The sequence below is a fragment of the Sebastes fasciatus genome, chromosome 14, assembly GCF_043250625.1.
Source record: "Sebastes fasciatus isolate fSebFas1 chromosome 14, fSebFas1.pri, whole genome shotgun sequence".
NCBI classification, from domain to species: Eukaryota; Metazoa; Chordata; class Actinopteri; order Perciformes; family Sebastidae; genus Sebastes; species Sebastes fasciatus.
In genome coordinates, this window is record NC_133808.1 from 12846997 (window position 1) to 12865450 (window position 18454).

Here is an 18454-nt window from a genome sequence, read left to right on the forward strand (position 1 = left end):
GGACATTTCAGTTTCATTAATAAAGATGCAAGCAGTGGGGCCTTTTAATAGGTTTTTATTTCAATTTAAAGTCCTGCTGTGTTTCATTCAAGCCATTTGATCAGTGACTGCATTTAGTTAACTGCAATCAGTTCCAACATATTACATTATTATCATATGTTATTTATTATATTATTCAAATGAGGGTGCAATGCACGCTCGTAGAACCGGACGTGTAACAAGTTCACCATCTTAAAAAGGTGACTGTGTCGGTGGCCAAAATGAATGTTAAACCTGCAGTAGGCGGAATATGTTTGGCATCATTTGGCAAAAATTCCATAATAACCTTTCAGCATATTCTAATTCAAGTGTTCTGAGAGAAAACTAGACTTCTACACCTCCTCATGGCTCTGTTTTCAAGCTTTAGAAAATCTATCCTGTGACGGGAGACTTTGGCCAATCACAGGTCATTTCAGAGAGAGAGCGTTCCTATTGGCTGTTTTTTCAACGGACGTAGCTGTCAATCACTCACGAACTCCGATCAAACGTTCAAACTAGGCATTGCTGGTCAAATATTGATATATATAAAATGTTTCTGAAGTTTGCTCTGGATGCTGGGCGGTGCTTGGTATTTCCTCAACTGATCTCAACATGGCTGCCGGGTCACAAACTTTCTTATTTACAGCTAAACAGTACACTACAAGATGTTTCTGAAAACATTTAAGGCGAGAAATAGGCATTACAGTAACAGAATATTGATTCATTTGATCAGCGCTGCCTAGTTTGACCGTTTGATTGGAGTTTGCGACTGATTGACAGCTGCTCAGAGACAGCAAGACTCCAGCTCGGCTCTGACTGGTTGTTTTAAGTTGTTGCTAAGATGGGAAACATTATACCTGCTAAACAACAGCATATTAGCATTGTCATTGCGGACACGTTGCCATGATGACATTATTATTTTGCACAGAGCTGCTAGTATGACTATAGACTCTTATTGTTGTCTTTTGATATTTTCGCTTAAACATTATCTGAACCACGGAGACCAGTGTCTAGGTTTCATCTCTCATGCTGCTAAAACAATTCAACAAACAGATGTGTGATATTTATAGCTAAATTGCTGTGATAAATAAAAGAAGTTCATTGAGGCTAGCTATACTGAAATTGAACTTTAAACAGCAGGCCTACAACACAAATGTATACAATTTATAACATCTCTTTCAGACATAGTGGGTGGCTGGTTTTGTACGGGATACACGGATCACCATGTTCACAAGAACAATACACTACAATTGTCACTTTTGTTTAAGATCAAGTGAAGGGAGGCAGACAAAAACTAAAACACAAAGACTTACTTCACTCTATTGTTAAACTTCACAACACAGAATCTGGATTATTGTTGTGTCTTCGGCACAAAACATCATAGTGACAACCTAACATTGCTCCAAGGCAATGAGAAATCACACATTCAAGTATTACATTCAATATGTCACTGAATGGCTTACTACGGAGGATCAACCATAATTATCATGGTCTGTCTCTTTTGAGGTAAACAAATGCTCCTGGTATAATGGGATGTTTCTGTTATATACGGCTTTGTGAGGGAGAAATCATATTAAAATTATAGTGGAAGAAACTGACGCAGAGTATTGACACACTGGAGAGTTTCTAAGATGAGCTCACAGCAGTCACATTTCCTCCCAACCCCTGTGCGGATGTGCCGCTTTAGAGTGCATTGCAAAGCCACGCTACATGCTGATAACGTCACTGTGCATACCAAAGATAAAAATGTCATCATATGTTACCGTTTGTGTGTATGTGTGTGTGTTTGCGTTCATATCTGCTCCAGGAGCAGGCGAGGAAATGGAAAGATAAGTGTACAGAGGAAACAACAAGAGCACAGCCGCATACCTACTATGTATGTATACCGGCTGTATGTATGCAGCGTACGTGTGTGTGTACTCACCTATGAAGCCAGATGAGGGAGGATTGGGCTGGATATTCTCCTGAGTGTTGCCCTGAATCACATCCCAGAGTTGCCATACGTAGCTCGGGTGAAGGATGTAGAAGGGCTGGCCGGGATGGAGCTTGCGGTGCTCCATGTAGGGACCAAACAGGTTGTAGTCCGGGCTGGCATACCACTGATGGAGAAAGAGAGGGACAGACACCTCAGTTTAGGCCACAGGGTGGTCGGATCTTGTGATAAAAACTTGTGATAAAGTCTTCTCCACTCTGGTCAATAAACATGCTTTATATGGTTTCAAATGGCAGAATGAAATCAATATGGTAGTCATGAAGTTCAAGGTTTTTCAGTTCCGCACTGCCCCAATGGCGGACCGGGTGTGCCCAGAGCCTCTGAGTCCACTCAAAAATGTGTTTCTTATCATTACATCACTTGGATGTTTGAACTTCACCGTGCACAATGATATATAAGCAGAGTTTGGGGAAAGATTATCTGTGCTCACCTTAAATCTGAGCTTAAGACGTGAACATACCAGCAATTTTTCAGTAAAGTAGGAGACATCTTTTGTCCAGCAAACTCTTGGATTGGAAAATGTTTGCATATTCATAGCTTTGGATTTTTCAATAAGGGAGAAAGATTAGATGTCATTTTAAGATTTTTTTAACTAAGTAATTGATTTTTTTTTTGTGTGGAAAGACCATATCAATGCAGAGTTGTCTCATATGTCTTAAAACAACCCAGAGGAAATCTTAAAGGTGCTACATTTGAAATTTGAAATATAGCAGCAAACAACTTTTTGCTATGTAAAGATATAAAGGAGTAATGCCTATACCGGTTTTCTGAATTAAAGTCAACATTTTCTAACATGTGCATCGTCTTTGGACTGTATCTAACACTTTCCTTCAACAACTGAAATGGAGAATGTTCCTTTTTACCAATATCAGTGATTTAAAACAAAAGACAGAGACGCACAATGCCGTTATGGCCAATAAATGTGAACACATCAAGAAGTACTTTTATGACTTTAATGACTTTTCTTCAAAGAACATTATAAAAGGGAAGAATATTTCCCACTGCCGCGTCATTCTGTGTGGTTGTGCAGTGGCTGTGGCTCTGCACTTTTTTGCTGTTACCCTTAAAAGATAAATAATGTAGCTAGATACACAGTATGCAATGAACAAAATACACTTTTTCTGCCCTAGTGGATAATCAAGTTGATTTTTTTCTATTGAATAATTCTGTCTCATTATCCACTGAACAGACTGTATGTGTTCAGTACAGTACAATGGTTCAAACTATAAGCATGGAGATGTAATTAGGGCCTCAGTTATTGATGGAAATGAAGGTCAATTATAATGGATTCGAGGAAGAAAAATCATATAAGTTATCCTTTGAATTGTTTCAGCACTAATTGGAACGTAATTCAATTCACCAGAAATGCAGTTTTTATACAATAGAGATATTTAAATAAAATAGAAATATAGAATTTCTGTTTCCCTCTATTGTAATCAAAAACACTGTATTCATCTGAGCAAATAAGCAAACATTTAAATTTATGGAGGATGGAACCTGCCAAAATCCAAAATAAATAAATAAATGACTCGATAAATAAATAAATTTGTCATTAAATGTAGCAAGAATAATATTAAAAATAAATGTAGCCATTAATTAATTGATACGATGTGACAAAATGATACATCTGTTTTAACTTTATCTATTCATCTCTGTATTAATTGTGCTTCCCAGCGGTGCATATAGTCATGCACACTGATGACACACTTTATTGTGACAGCACTCTCATTTGCATTATGAGGCAGAAATGCATAAAGAAATGTAAACAGAAATGTATAAAGAAAAAATACAGAAATAAGTAAGATTGGGGAAATAAATAAGGGTGAAATGCAACGGGAAAATCATGCATGCATAAATAAATAAATACATAAATACATTTCAAAATAAAATAAATAAATAAATTTACAAATTAAATACATAAATAAATGAAAGAGTAAATAAATAAGGGAATCAATACAAAGATAAATAAATAAAGAAGCAAATTAAAACAGAAATATCAATTTATGCCACATTTTATCAATTAACTAATGGCTACATTTATTTTTAATATTATTTTATTTTAATATTTATTTATTTATTTATTTATCTTGTCATTTACTTATTTATTCATTTATTTAATGAGGAATCATCATTTGGCCACAAAACACAAACAAATATGATGGTGAAGATGTGAAAACTGGAAGTAAAGCATTGTAAATGGGGTTACGGGAGAGCAACAAAGCCATGAGACAAGACTAGTCATGAGGCACAACAGGCTGTAAGACACCCAAATCAGTATTTCCACGAGTTAATTACTGACTTTAGTTCTTGGTAAAATGGGCAACGGAGCTGTATAGAAAAAAGGTCAGGAGCTAATGACGCAAATCAAAAATGTGCTGAACACATCTTTGTACTCTGATAATTTTTTACAAGAGCAATACACACTAACTGGTCAACCCATTTGTGGGAATCTGTCCTTGAATTAGCTTCGGTGATGGGCTTTAAAACAAGAGCCTCACCTCCATCTAGAAGCATTGTATTGTGCGATACGCCTGGAAAATATTATTGAGGGAGACAGGCTGCACATAACGACCCCCGCTCCTGCAGAGAACTAAAGGTTAGAGCCTGAAAACTCATCACTGTTCATTTAGAAGGACAAGTGGTTCTATTATTAGCTCGTAAAAAAAAAAATGACAAAAGAAAATTGAATAAGAACAGACAAGGACGTCCTTAATAGTCAAAGATAATAGAAATTGACCAAATAATGGAAATCCTTCAGAGAGAAGGCTACACGCAGCATGCAAATCGATTTTAATTGTGAAGTGTGGTTTTTCAGTTGTTAACCTGTACGCTTCCGCCCTCGCAGATGTCTTGGATCTTATTGATTGTGGCAGCAGGCAATTCCCTGAATAACAATAAAAAGCTATAGAAGTGTTCCTATTGTTTGTTATGCTTTGTTTAGGACACCGTTTTATGTGATGTGCACAGCATGGGTGATAGATTAAAGTGGTGGGCGCTCTCCTCTCATTTAGGCTACAAGATCAACTCAGAGGTAATGCTCGAGTTACTCCCCTGCTGACATTGGAGTAGTTCTATTTAAGTGGCTACCATTGGGGATGACATATCTGGGTATAAGACCGACTACAGACTTTCAGGAGTTTGTTCAAATTAATATAAATCCAGTGCTCCAAAATATTAAGACGAGATGTTGAATTTATCTCAGTGGGGGAAATAAATACAGTTAATATGGTATCTTATCTTCAAATATCAACATACTTCTTCTAAGTTTCCCTTTATCAGTGCTTAAGCAACATAAGGAGGTAGTTAGGGATTACCTGAGGAATGGGAAGAAACACAGGATTAGTCTTCATTAGAGGGAGAGGAGGGCTGTCATCGCCAAATATAGAATTATACAACGTTGCCTTTGAAATGGTTAAACTATGCAAACACTGGGCAGGGAGTGGTTCACATCTGGGTTGGATTGAGATAGAGAAGTCTCTTACCTCCCTTTTAAATTCATAGATACTCGGTCTCAATAACCATCAAAGTCCCCTCCTGAAGGTGGTATTATTCCATTACTTCAGCACTCGGGGGAAGTCTGGAACAAAGTCCATAAAATGTTTGGCGTTTTTACTTTCCGTGGGAAAGTTCCTGCCGTGGAAAAGGGGCTTTTATGGGTACTTTTCTACACCTCATGTGCGACTGTCCGTTGGTTTCCCCATTTTGGACCTGAGTGGTAGGGGTAATTGAGGAGTGGTTGGATCCCTTGCCAAGCATGCCACGTTTTTGTTTTCTTGGAAACAAAACTGTTCTACCAGCTGGACAGTTGGGTACGCTCTTGCAGGCTTCCTTAATCCAGGCATCCTCATGACATGCCCCGGGGGCGCTAGCACCAGCCTAATTGGTTCCCCGTGCTTCCGTTCCATTGTTCATGAGGAGCCATGACCCTCTATCGACCCTGCAAATTCTCCCACTACAGACGGTACTATCTATAATCGGTCAATTGAACTCACCATTCCTGTTAATTATAAAATCTGTCTGTTTAGCGAGACATACTGTAGAAGTCGACCCAATTCTGTCTCCTTCAACAGTCTAATTTATCCTCCTGTGTCTATTGTGCCGACTCGTCCACCCTCTGCCGCCTCTAATGAGCATGTTAAACTTGAAACATCTCAAAACTCTAAAAAGGGACTGTTTGTAACTTCTCACACGTATAAATCATTGCGGGTCAGTGTCCCATGCGCGCTCGTGTGTGGCTACGCTGTTCAAACAAGACTCCTACACAAACTACACGGAAGCACTAAAACCGAAAAGTTATATCTAGTGAAGCCCGTCTTGCTAAACAGTGTTGGCCGCGATCGGAGGACGCGGGGGAGACTGTAGCTTTGGTCTCCAGGGCCAGAGTCTCTGCTGTACTCTGCTCCTCTGCCTGGCTGCTTGCCTTCACTCACACACCGCACTCGTTCACACTTGCTCTTTCGCTCCACTCTCACGTGCATGCGCGCACACTACACACTGCAGAAGAGTTAGTCGCTCTGATAATATCTAGTGAATGCTGCAGCTCCTCCAGACCAACAGAGGTTTTCCGTGTCTTGTGAAGTGACGGGGCTGCACAGCGAGAAACGTTATCGTCTCCAACCAAACCTCCGGTGTCTCCCCTGTTCCCTCCGGCCGCGGTCGGGAGGCTGAAGCAGGAAAAGCCAACACTAGGATCAGCATTGATTCATGGAGAGACCTTCATCTGGTCAGCTAACATTACTGCCAAGCAGCTGAAATATAGAGTGATATTGTGGTTTTAGCTGACGTGTGTCACCTCACTGTTTTGAGCGATGCTCGTTCATGTCTATGTAGAGCGAGCACAAGCGCGAGCGCGATCAACATGACGCCCACTTTCGTTGACTTAACGGCCACAGGTGTCGCTGTTAACAAGCAATTTATGATTCTTACATACATACAACATACGTCCCTTTAAACTACACCACCAAAACTACTGCTCCCAAAAATGTACTATGTTTTGTTACATGAAACCTAGACATCCCCGTTCTACCTGAAACATGTCTCTCCCCTAAGATCCCAAATAATGTCATTACTATAGATGGATATGTTTTTAGATGTGATGGAAGAAGTAAGGGAGGCGGAGTTCTGATCTATGTAAAAGATTGCCACTCTGTCCACAAAATCACCTCAGAGTTCAAGAAATATGAATATATTGTGTTGGACCTCTGTCTTGGTAAGGGTATGCACCTGATCATGGTTGGTAATGGTATGCATCAACACAAAACTGTGTTAATACTAACCAGAATGGCACTCGGAGAGCGCATAGCTCCGCCAAGGTGCTTGACTTTAAAAACAGATCACAGCCGTCCGTACCGTGAGGTTGTCGGCTTATTATTAACACGCTGTGTTTCCGTGTAAGGTATCGGCGGATGCCTCTCTCATTCAGCAGCCTTGTTATGTCTGTATAACGTTACACTGAGTTGCCTCATCCGGTCATCTACCGCTTTTTTTCTTTCTCACCGCAGACGGACCATTGATGTATAAAGAGAACGGGACGGCCAGCAGCTCCCGCACCTCGATGTCTCGCCACACATCCACGCACGTATCCCTCTGCTCTCAGAAGGGGGTTGGGTCACGCCTCATCAGTTACACTGCGCATGTGTCATACCCTGTGGTCTTAATGTTCTGGCTGATCGGAATCCTTACAAAAATTCCTGAATCCGGATCATGATCTGGATTGCCACCAAAATTGAATAGATTGTTCATTGTGCTACAATCCACCCCTCCAAATATTTCCATTCAAATCCATTGCGAACTTTTGGAGTAATCCTGGTCACAGACAAATAAAACAAACAAACAAACGCCGGTGAAAACATAACCTCCTTCCAAGACCCTTGGCCTTGGTGGAGGTAATAATGGAAACACAGTTTTCACTGGCAGAGCAGCAGTGTTTTCTCTCTATAGCCTGTCACCTGTTTAACAGACCTGCACATGAATAATAGCTAAAGTCTTTATGTATACTGTGTACTGTGTCCTGCTTAGAGGCTCAGGAACCATTTCTACTGGCACAATGCCTTCATATTATACAGTATATTCATTATTTAAAGTGTGAATGTGTGAAACACTGGAAATGATTTATTTGCTAGGCTAAATGTTTCAAAGGAAAATGTTATATTATGTAACTCATATCAAAGGCGACACTCAGGAATTATCAGCCTCACATGTGACTGAATGGAAATGGATGAAAGATGATGTAAAAAGTGTTTGTTGCTGACAAACAGACAGACTCCCCTACTCTCTGGGTTTTTAGTTAGATGTCTGAAATGAGGTCTGTGGTTAACACAAGTTCAAGAGATTTGAACGTTTTGTTAGGATATAAAATGCGTCAGTAAGTATCCCACTAGTGAATTTTTAAGCTTTTATTTGTCTTAAAAAAGGCGGTTGCTAACAAGTGGCTAAATGAGACTACAACACGCCATCACGCCTCGTTGTGTATACTCGCGTTCAAGTTTTTGTTTTCTGTGTCGGTGTACATTGTTACTTGCAGACTACCACGTGGATAGTATGTATGAGAAGAAGAAAAAATCTAAATGACAAAATTATAAGGTAGCACAAAGAACAAGAAGGGGAGAAAGAGAATGAAAGAGAGCCCCTATAAAAACATGCTTTTGAAAACTCCACTTCCACTTGCCCTTTAGCTGGCTCTGATTTGTGCCAACACAAATCAGAGCCATCTCAAGGGCAGGTAGAAGTCAGATGGAGGGGGCAGAGATAGATGAGAGCAGGCAGCGGATATGAGAAGAAGGAGGTGGTGAGGGGAGGAGGGTCAGCTGCAGGATTCATAAGCACTGGTGTTAGGTTTGCGTGGTTGAAATGACGGTCGTGGTCCCTGAGGTGGAGTGACGAACTATGCTTTGTCCTGGCTGCATATACTTTCTCAGAATTGTTAACATTGTGACCATGGTGTGACTCATTAACACATCTTCTATTGAAACTGCTTTACTGTCTTTTAAAGCGGTGGTGGACAGTAAAACAGATTAATGAACTAGCTACATGGTTTGTGTGAACAACAGGCTCAGGCTTTGATGCAAGGAAAACCTACCTTGTGTAAGTTGACAGTGTAAGGTGCAGGATCCCAGGCCACCAGGGTCACATTCTTGTAGATTGAGCTTGTGTTGAATCGATGCTTAGAATTGGCCAAAATCTGTCGAAGGGAAATATGCATTGTTGTCAAATTAAAGCAAATTATATGCACTCGGGTATCAAACCAGTGTATTCGCAATTATTTTACTTGACGTAAATCAGCATCAAACCAAAATCTCCTTAAAGCAGCAGTTCAACATTTTGGGAAATCTGCTTATTGGCAGCAGCCGATTAGTTTAGCTTAGCATAAAGACTGAAAACAGGGGGAAACCGCTAGCCTGGATCTGTCTGATGGCAACAAAAGCTGCCTCTAAAGCTCACCGATATACACATGATATCTCGTTTGTTTAATCTGTACAAAACTGAACTGTAAAAACAAGAAATCGTGACTCTGTGGGCAGTTATGTATCAGACTATTTCTTGGTCGGGCACAGTAACGTCTGGAGTCTCGTCGTCGTAAGGTTGCCAGGCATTTTTAAATATCACACTCCAAACTTGTGCTACATTTTGCTGAGAAAAAACTGTTATGACCATTTTCAAAGGGGTCCCTTGACCTCTGACCTCAAGATATGTGAATGAAAATGGGTTCTATGGGTACCCACGAGTCTCCCCTTTACAGACATGCCCACTTTATAGTCAAGTCAGCACACTGACACACTGACAGCTGTTGTTGCCTGTTGGGCTTGAGTTTGCCATGTTATGATTTGAGCATATTGTTTATGCTAAATGCAGTACCTGTGAGGGTTTCTGGACAATATTTATCATTGTTTTGTGTTGTTGATTGATTTCCAATAATAAATATATACATCCATTTGCATAAAGCAGCATTTTGCCCACTCACATGTTGATAAGAGTATTAAATACTTGACAAATCTCCCTTTAAGGTACATTTTGAACAGATACAAAAATGTGCGATTAAATATTTTAATCGATTGAAAGTCCTTATTTTCAGTAAGTTCATTTTTAAGCTCTGATTTTAGTTCTTGTTTAGATTCAAGAACCTCAAAGGTTTAAAAAATGTGCCATTTCAAGCATGAACCATCCTCAAATAAAAATGTATATATTCTATAACATATTCCAATTGTGCAGTAAGAATGTGAAAATAAAACTGAATATATTATTGATGAGTCATCATTATTCACAAGTGGTGGTTGAGCTGAAATAAAGAGAAACGATAGGATAACAAACGCAAACCAGACATCAATAAAACAGCATTAACTGCATGGTAAAAAAAGAAGTGGATTGAAGTCGTAAATCATTTATATTTCCGACATTTGCCGCCCCGCGTGTTTTACATTGTGTTTCAGTGAGTGACGCAGCCCCCCCCCCCCCGAGTTATACAACTACCAATTATTCATTATTGTGCATCGTGCAAGGCCAGACTCTCACTCACCTGCGAGTTGATGATGCGGATGGTGGTTTTGTTCCCCACGTCTCTCTCGTATGCCTCTGTTGGTGCAGCGTTGAACCGTAACACTGCATCATGAGTATCTGAAAGAAAAGAAAAAACACAGACCATGTCACTTGAAACAGGTAAGGAACTGACCTTGTGGTATAAATGTTACAGGAAATAATGAAAACTTAAGCTGCGTAACTTTTTTTATATTCTTATGATTTTCTCCTCCTAATACTTTGCATTCTTTTTCCACAAAAACCTCTCTAGATCTAGACTGGTTGTTTACAATCAGGCAATGTATGTTTGGCATTTACTGAATTGTCCAGATAAATGCAAACAAGGACAAACCGAGGCAGAAAAGAAATACCGCAACATCAATTTCAAATTTCATTAGCGAGAGCTTGTCAAGGTCTGTATGTAGTCATCATTGTGTTCAGAATTGCTGCTTAGTCTTGTATTTTGGAGGCAACTTCAAAAAGAAATATTACATAAAATACATAAAAAGGCACACCGAGGCTCACTGAAACTAGAACAAGAACAAGAACACGGTTGTTTGCATGAGAATGACTTCCGACTCACTCTCTGTACACATACAGATCTTTCTGTAGTTAGATCAATGCTTTTTGTAGACGGATCGAGTGTTTGCGGCAGAAGTCACTATGACAACACGCTGATGTAAATTATGATCACATTGACTGTTAACAGAGATGTCTGCCAGGCTCACAGGCAAGACCAAAGTGCTCTCTAGTGGTTAGCTCCTGCAACTGATGAGCCACCACTAATACAGAAGAAAACGTCAATTTCACCCCTAATTCTGTCCACATTTTGCTGTTCATGTAGTGCCCTTCTCAGTTCACGCACAGCAACATGAAATCCTCAACTTGATTGATGGTTGTGGTGATAATTAGAAACTTGTAACGTCTGCCTGTCTGTTGATCGATCCACCAGTCCCCACTGATCCTCCTCGTGTGTCGATCTGACACCAGAATGGATGACACTCCAGCTTATGATCTAATAATCCCTCATCAGTGCCGCCAGTCGACTGTTACAACACTGCTGATTGGCATTCACAACAGCACGACCTTCTGCAAACACTCCAAACGTGCTCAAGCCTGACATTGAGTTTGCCCTCCTGCTCCAATATAATACTGTAAACATGTGGGTTTCCTACAGGGCTACACCACACTGATGGATTTTCAAAGAGGTTTTCTTAAAGCAGGGCTCGTTCTTTGTCCAACCTTAGTTTTACTGAAGAGGAAACTCACATTATTATTTTACACAATCTTTAGACTGAAGAATATTTTGTGTCAAAGAATGAAAAGTACACTTGTTTTTTTATCTTTATTTTTGTATAATTTTTTTATGTATATTTCATAATTTCCATATATTTAGGTTGTATTCTTATCTCTCTCTTTGTTTATATTTTATCAATCTCATGTAATCATTATTATTATTATTATTACTGTTACTATATTTTTTTCAATTATTTATTTTTATTATTATTTTTTGTAATTATTTTTTCTATTAATATTTCAAGTTTGTAATGCTCCATGGTATTTTGTTTTTTATGATGTTTTGATGCACTGACCAAGTTTGACATGTTTTATGCTTGTGTTTGCCCTCACTAGTGTTGCTTTTATCAGTGTTGCTTTTTTCTTTTAAATGCATGTAAAGAACTTTGAAATTTGCATTAAGTGCATGAATTATGCTATATAAATAAATGTGCCTTTGCCTGATTGTATATTTATATCAGCCCCGTGTGTGTGTGGTCACTACTACATATACTTGTGGTTCTTATTAAAAATATATTGTGTTACGGTACTTTTACATAATATAACTAAACAAATAATGGGTAAAAATCCAGCATACTCCTGAATCCTAATAGAAAGGCCTGTATACTGCAAGTCTCTTCATGGTGGGAAACCCACCAAGACTGCTTGATTGACATCAATTATGTAACATACCACAAAACCTGTTCCAGCCCGTCGAAAGTGTGTTCATGATAAATCATTTGTATGGATATTTTTCCCCATAGCCAGTGATTCTCAATCTGGCCTGACTGTGACCCCTTAAAATGAAGCGATGCCTTTCTGATGACCCCCGTTACAGGCGGCAGCGTGGCGAGCAGTTTAATCAAAATCATTTGATTCCTTCTCAGAGGAGCCCTGGAGATTTAAAACTGTCATATATATATCCAAGTATAGCATAAAGTATTATCTCAAGGATTATACAGTTTAAAGTTAGCTTTTATCATTTAATGTTTCAGAGCTTTTATTTTCTCTATGAGACTTTCATAATCAGGATTTTCAGTATTTAAGATTTTCGCTTTTAAAGAACAGTTTGGTCCTTGTTTGCCTGACCTTTGACCTGATCAGGAGCCTCCCTGTTTTTCAAAGCACCCTCTCCTCCTCTGACTTTTCAGATTAACAGAACCAGTGATATCTTTAAAATCACTTCTTACGGACTATATAAGTTTGCAACATTTAAATACGAGATCGGGAGCATTTCTATTGCCTCCGCACGGCTCTCGACATGGCGACGGCTGAGCCAGTGGCTCAGGAGGAACGGTGCTGACAGTGGAAACGACGGCAACAGTGCTGATAGAGCTAAGAGTGTTAACCAGAGGGGGAACCCCGAGGATGGGCACTACACTTTGATGATGGCGCCACCGGTCAGGACAGCATTATCAGGCCAGCCCGTTTATGTCAACAATGCATACAGAAGCTTGGATTACAACACACACAGAGGGAGTGTGACTTCATACTCTGCTCAGGTAGACAATACTCCTCTATATCTTTACATAGCAAATACTTCTTTGCTGCTATATTAATGCTCTGAATATTGTATAGAGCAACTTTTCACACTTGTTTTTCCACCAGTTCCCCACTAGACGTGTTTGTTAGTTTAACCTCAACCTGATCAGGATCAATATTTAACCTTCACCTTGTTTATTCGCAATTATCATCTTCTTATTTCTGTGTCTTTTCCTATTTCTAGAAAAAAAGCATTACAACCAAGTAACCAGCACATGAGCACAATATTATAATGCAGTATAGTTAGACAGTTTTTCAAGAAGAAATGGATTTGAATATTGTTTTTTTACAGAAACGGTTAATGTGAGGAGTTTGACTTGAAAACATTGCGTTTAGTGGCAAAATCATCTCACAATATACTGAAAGTAAAACTTAACTGTAAACAGACTGTGTGAAAAACAGACAGTGAATTGGTCAGTCCACTGGTCAGCTTCACAGTGCGTTTTATGGTTTGTGAAGCTTGTGACATACACAGTGATTAAACTACGGTATCACCACGCCGTTACTCATTCTCCGTCATAGTCACAGAGAGTTTGATTAATGTAAAGCTAAAGAGCGCATTTATCAGCGTCTGTGAGATTAAACTTGAGCCCACTGCTCCTCTGTTGACTCCGTGTGTTCATGTCTGACATGTTATATTCCTCTTGTCACGTGATGAATGAACTTTCACAGTGTGAGATGGACTGTGACCGAGTCTGTTGTGGCTCTTTGGGACTTGTCAGATGCCTCGTGTTGCTTTGTAAACTCAAATATAGTTTAATATAGTTTAATATAACTGACCCTGTGTAGCTGCAGTTATTTCGTTTTTTCAAAATGAGGTGTCTTTTTTTATGTCTAGAAGTGTGGATGCAAACTTCCATGCCTGACAAATAAAACCCGGGAGAGGCAGACAATGTTACAGGCAGACTGCTGGACGCATGGCAGTAAATTTAATTGTTTTTTCTTTAGCCGAACAATTATAATGCACTATTCTAGTATCAATCATGGCTCCAGCTATTACTGTAACATGTTTCCTCTGTGCTGGCCACCTTGAATTAGCTTTGTGATATAAACTGACATGACTGACCTTTTCTAAAAGGTATTAAATGGCATTGTTCCAATTACATTGCTAAGCTGTTAACCCATTATGGGCCGGTGAGCCCAGTGTGTTGGCTGTTCTGAGGACGTTGAAGAATTTAAATGCTTTTCAAGTTACCAATAGTACTTCGACACACGTCTTTGCTCTTTCACACTTTATGAAAAAACACTCTTTTAATATTTGCACTTGAAAGCTTTTTTCACATTTTCTGGTTTTACAGTTTCATCTTTGCCATCTTATCTCTTTATCATTTTCCTTCTTTCCGTTTCATGTTTTGATTGACTATTGCTTGCATTTCTTCCCCGTGAGGCACTTTGTAACTTTGTCAAGATAAGTGCTGTGTAAATAAAGATTAGTATTATTAACACAACAGCTTAAATGCTTAGTCAGTCATTGAGAACAACTGTGATGATCGATTCTTGCATAATCATGCGGGCTATTAAATGCCAAACATTTACTGGTTGCAGGCTCCTAAAATGTGAGGACTTGGTGCTTTTCTGTCACTGTAAATGGGATATATTTGTGTCCTGGGCCGTTAAACTTGGGCTCTGTGAAAATTGCGATGGGTATTATTCACCATTTTCTGACATGTTACTGTACATACTAAACAATTAATCAATTAGTTAAAACTAAACTGATAGATCAATTGCGAATGAAGTTAACCAATTTACAATTTTACAAGTTATAGCTGGCAGGTCTATAAAGATAAGACCATATCTCAGATCTAGAAAGGTTTTACTGTTTTAACAGTAATTATTTTTCTGATATCATTACTAGGGCTGTCAAAGTTAACACAATAATAACGCTTTAACACAAACTCGTTTTAACGCCACTAATTTCTTTAAGGCAACTCGCGATTTTTAGGTTGTAGCGGGCTCAGTTTTAAAGCAAGAGTGAGGATACTGGTATCACATAAAACTAGAAAAACCTAAGGTTGATTTCAGCCCTAAACATTACAATGTCTCGTCTTCATGCAACCAGAATATGAAGTCTAAAAATAGGCAGAGCAGCATGACAATACCGTGGACACATGCAGGAGGTGGACAAAATAAAAGCAACATAAAAAGAGAATAAATATGGTTAAAGTTTAATGCCACTTGAAGATGTAGGCTTTTATAAATTAAATTATTCTGAGGGCATCAAGGACACAATCCCAGTGGAAACCAGTAACGTCTATGTGTTGCTTTCAACCCTTTATATCTCAGTGTCCCCGGTCAGATCTGCTGAGAGTTTCTACCAGTCTTTTTTTATTTTTATTTTTATAATACTACCACTGGGGGGAACCATATCAGAAATTTAGTACCACTATCACTAATCACAGTTACAAAGACAACAGCACAAATTAGTCATATTTGCTTCACAAAAAAAAAAAATCATGAGCCGAAATGTGCAGAAAAACCACATGAACGAAGAGAGACCGTGGGCTGAGGCTTCACCAGCACAGACTGAGGAGATTTACTCATCAATACCCCAAACTATGATCTCAAATATGACCAGAGAGTTGAGGCAAAACTTCTAAATGTCAAAAAACACTATAAACTTCACATAGAGAATATTTGTCTCAGGGCATTTCATTGAATAATGCTGTAGCGTGTTCCTGATATTTTCTCCACCTCATGGATGCAGTTTATCCCGTTAACCACATGATGGCAGCCACACATCACACACTGAACCACTAAACAACACTCAACTCAACCAAAACCTCAGTCACAAAGCTCTCACAGGATGAACTCTGTGCTGCAGCCAACCAGAGAAACCCAATAATCTAAATGTCAGCCAACCTGCAAACGGCAGAGAAAAAAGAAAAAGAAAAGGAGTACATTCATCTTTCGGCTATTTGTCACAATTCACAGCTGCATAATGTAGGTTTTGATACAGTGCAGCCTTTTGGGAAGGACAGCAGGGCGAGAAGACGTAGACGGAGTGGGATCGATGCAGTTTGATTTCCTGTTGAATCCGAGCCTGAGAATTAATGTAACAAAGTTGAGCTTTTCCAACACTGTTCAATAATTAATCAGCCCTGTAACATTCATCTCATTCCTCAAGTCATTAAATCCACCTGTCAAGCAAAATCTCTTTTCTTTAGAACTGAATACCACGATGATGACACACTGAACCAATACCCTGACATAAAGATGCATGCGTTTGCCCTCAGAACAAATCATGAATTAATCTTTCATTTCTTTCCTATGTTCTCATAATGACTCTGATGGCGTATGCGAGGCTTAGAGTTGATTTTTACATATGTGCATGTTCAAAACCGAGAAAACAATGATGCAAGTATGGTACTGAAAAGACACATTCACTTTCGTTGGTTATGAGTATGTGCATATGGGTCACATTATTGGACAGAAACCAATAACAAACATGGGGGGGGGGGGGTGATGTATCAACAGAGATTTAGAAGTACCTGCAGAGTTTAAGCCCAAGGCCTGGAGCCCAAAAACTGAAGACTGCCTCTCTTCCCTTTGCTTCTAAAAATAAGGAATACCACTCAGTCACATGTTCTTCATCCTCCAGCACTAAAGCAGTAACCTCACATACCAAAAACACCTCAAACCTGCAGCAGGCAGAATGTCTTTGGCATCATTGGGCGAAAAATTCAATGATAACCTTTCAACATATTGTATTCAAGTGTTCTGAGAGACTTCTGCACCTCCTCATAACTCTGTTTTCAGGCTTTAAAAAAATGTATCCCGTGATGGGAGACTTTGGCCAATCACAGGTCATTTCAGAGAGAGCATTTCTATTGGCTGTTCATTCAACGGACACAGCTGTCAATCACTCGCGAACTCCGAACAAACGGTCAAACTCGGCAGTGTTGATCAAATTTGAATCAATATTCTGTTTCTGTAATGCCTATTTCTCGCCTCAACTGTTTTCAGAAACATCTTGTAGTGTACCGTTTAGCTGTAAAATGAGAAAGTTTGCTCCGGCTGGTGGGTGGTGCTTGGTATTTCCTCAACTGATCTCAACATGGCTGCCGGGTCACAAACTTTCTCATTCTAGAGCTAAACAGTACACTACAAGATGTTTCTGAAACATTTGCGCAAGGAAATACGCATAACAGTAAAAGAATATTGATTTATATTTGATCAGCGCTGCCTAGTTTGACCATTTTGATCGTAGTTCGCGAGTGATTGACAGCTGCTTATAGACGGCAAGGCTCCAGCTCGGCTCTGATTGGTTGTTTTTCTCTGTTTTTTAAAATCTTGCAGATGCCATTAGGACACCGGAGGACACCGAAGGACACGGAGGCTCATGATTTTTTTCAGATTACCTGTCTCATGCACTACTGTCAGATATAGTAAGAGTTTTATGAAACAATTTTTTTAATCATATCCAATCATGCTCTAATTCTACCTACTTCAGCTTTATTATGCATTAAAACACTCACTTGGAGGTGTACCTGAATGCATCTTTAATCTGTATTTCTGTAACTTTGCAGCATACCTGTATGCACATACAACTGTATAAATCTGACCTTATAATAATCTATAACACTTTTTGCAACAGAGGACCTTTTCTTGCAGCGAGTGAAGGGATCAGTGTTGAATGACTGCAGCGTGATGTTTTCACTGACACAGCACCACAAGTTAATCCTACTCTGACCACAAGTGCAGATGGAGGTTTGCATCACTTGTCTGCATCTGCTTTTCAGTAGTTTGCTCTGCTTCTCTTTCTGGGACGACGTTACCTCGGACAGCTAGTGTCTATGGAGTGTCGTCAGTACACAGACATATTATATAGAAATATAATGCATGATGCCGAAGCTCTTAATATTAAAGCTTTTGCTTGGCTTGGAGCAGCTGAATTCACAAGGAAATGCAAGGCAGCTATACGTGATGTGAAAGAGCCTGATTGGTTACCAGAGGGGGTTCTGCTTTTTTCTCGTGAGCCATCTGTCACTGAGTTTACACTCTCCCCACTTACCAAATAGCTGCCAAAATCTCTAAACCAAGAGCACACACACATTCAAACACAACGACATATACCCTACTAGGCACGCACTCAAGCCTGCTCACGATCAGCTTGAC

At 39.4% G+C, this 18454-nt stretch overlaps 1 protein-coding gene across 2 annotated transcripts in view; it reads right to left on the reverse strand.

Annotated features, from left to right (window-relative positions):
• The window catches only part of st6gal2a (ST6 beta-galactosamide alpha-2,6-sialyltranferase 2a), a 53244-nt gene that overhangs the window by 10675 nt on the left and 24115 nt on the right, over positions 1–18454 (reverse strand). For both annotated transcript variants that reach the window (XM_074658907.1, XM_074658909.1), the window contains exons 4-6: positions 10524–10621; positions 9090–9191; positions 1943–2117 (exon numbers count right to left, since the gene is read on the reverse strand). In XM_074658907.1, coding sequence (XP_074515008.1) covers positions 1943–2117; positions 9090–9191; positions 10524–10621 — 375 coding nt within the window. The remainder of the gene's footprint in view (positions 1–1942; positions 2118–9089; positions 9192–10523; positions 10622–18454) is intronic.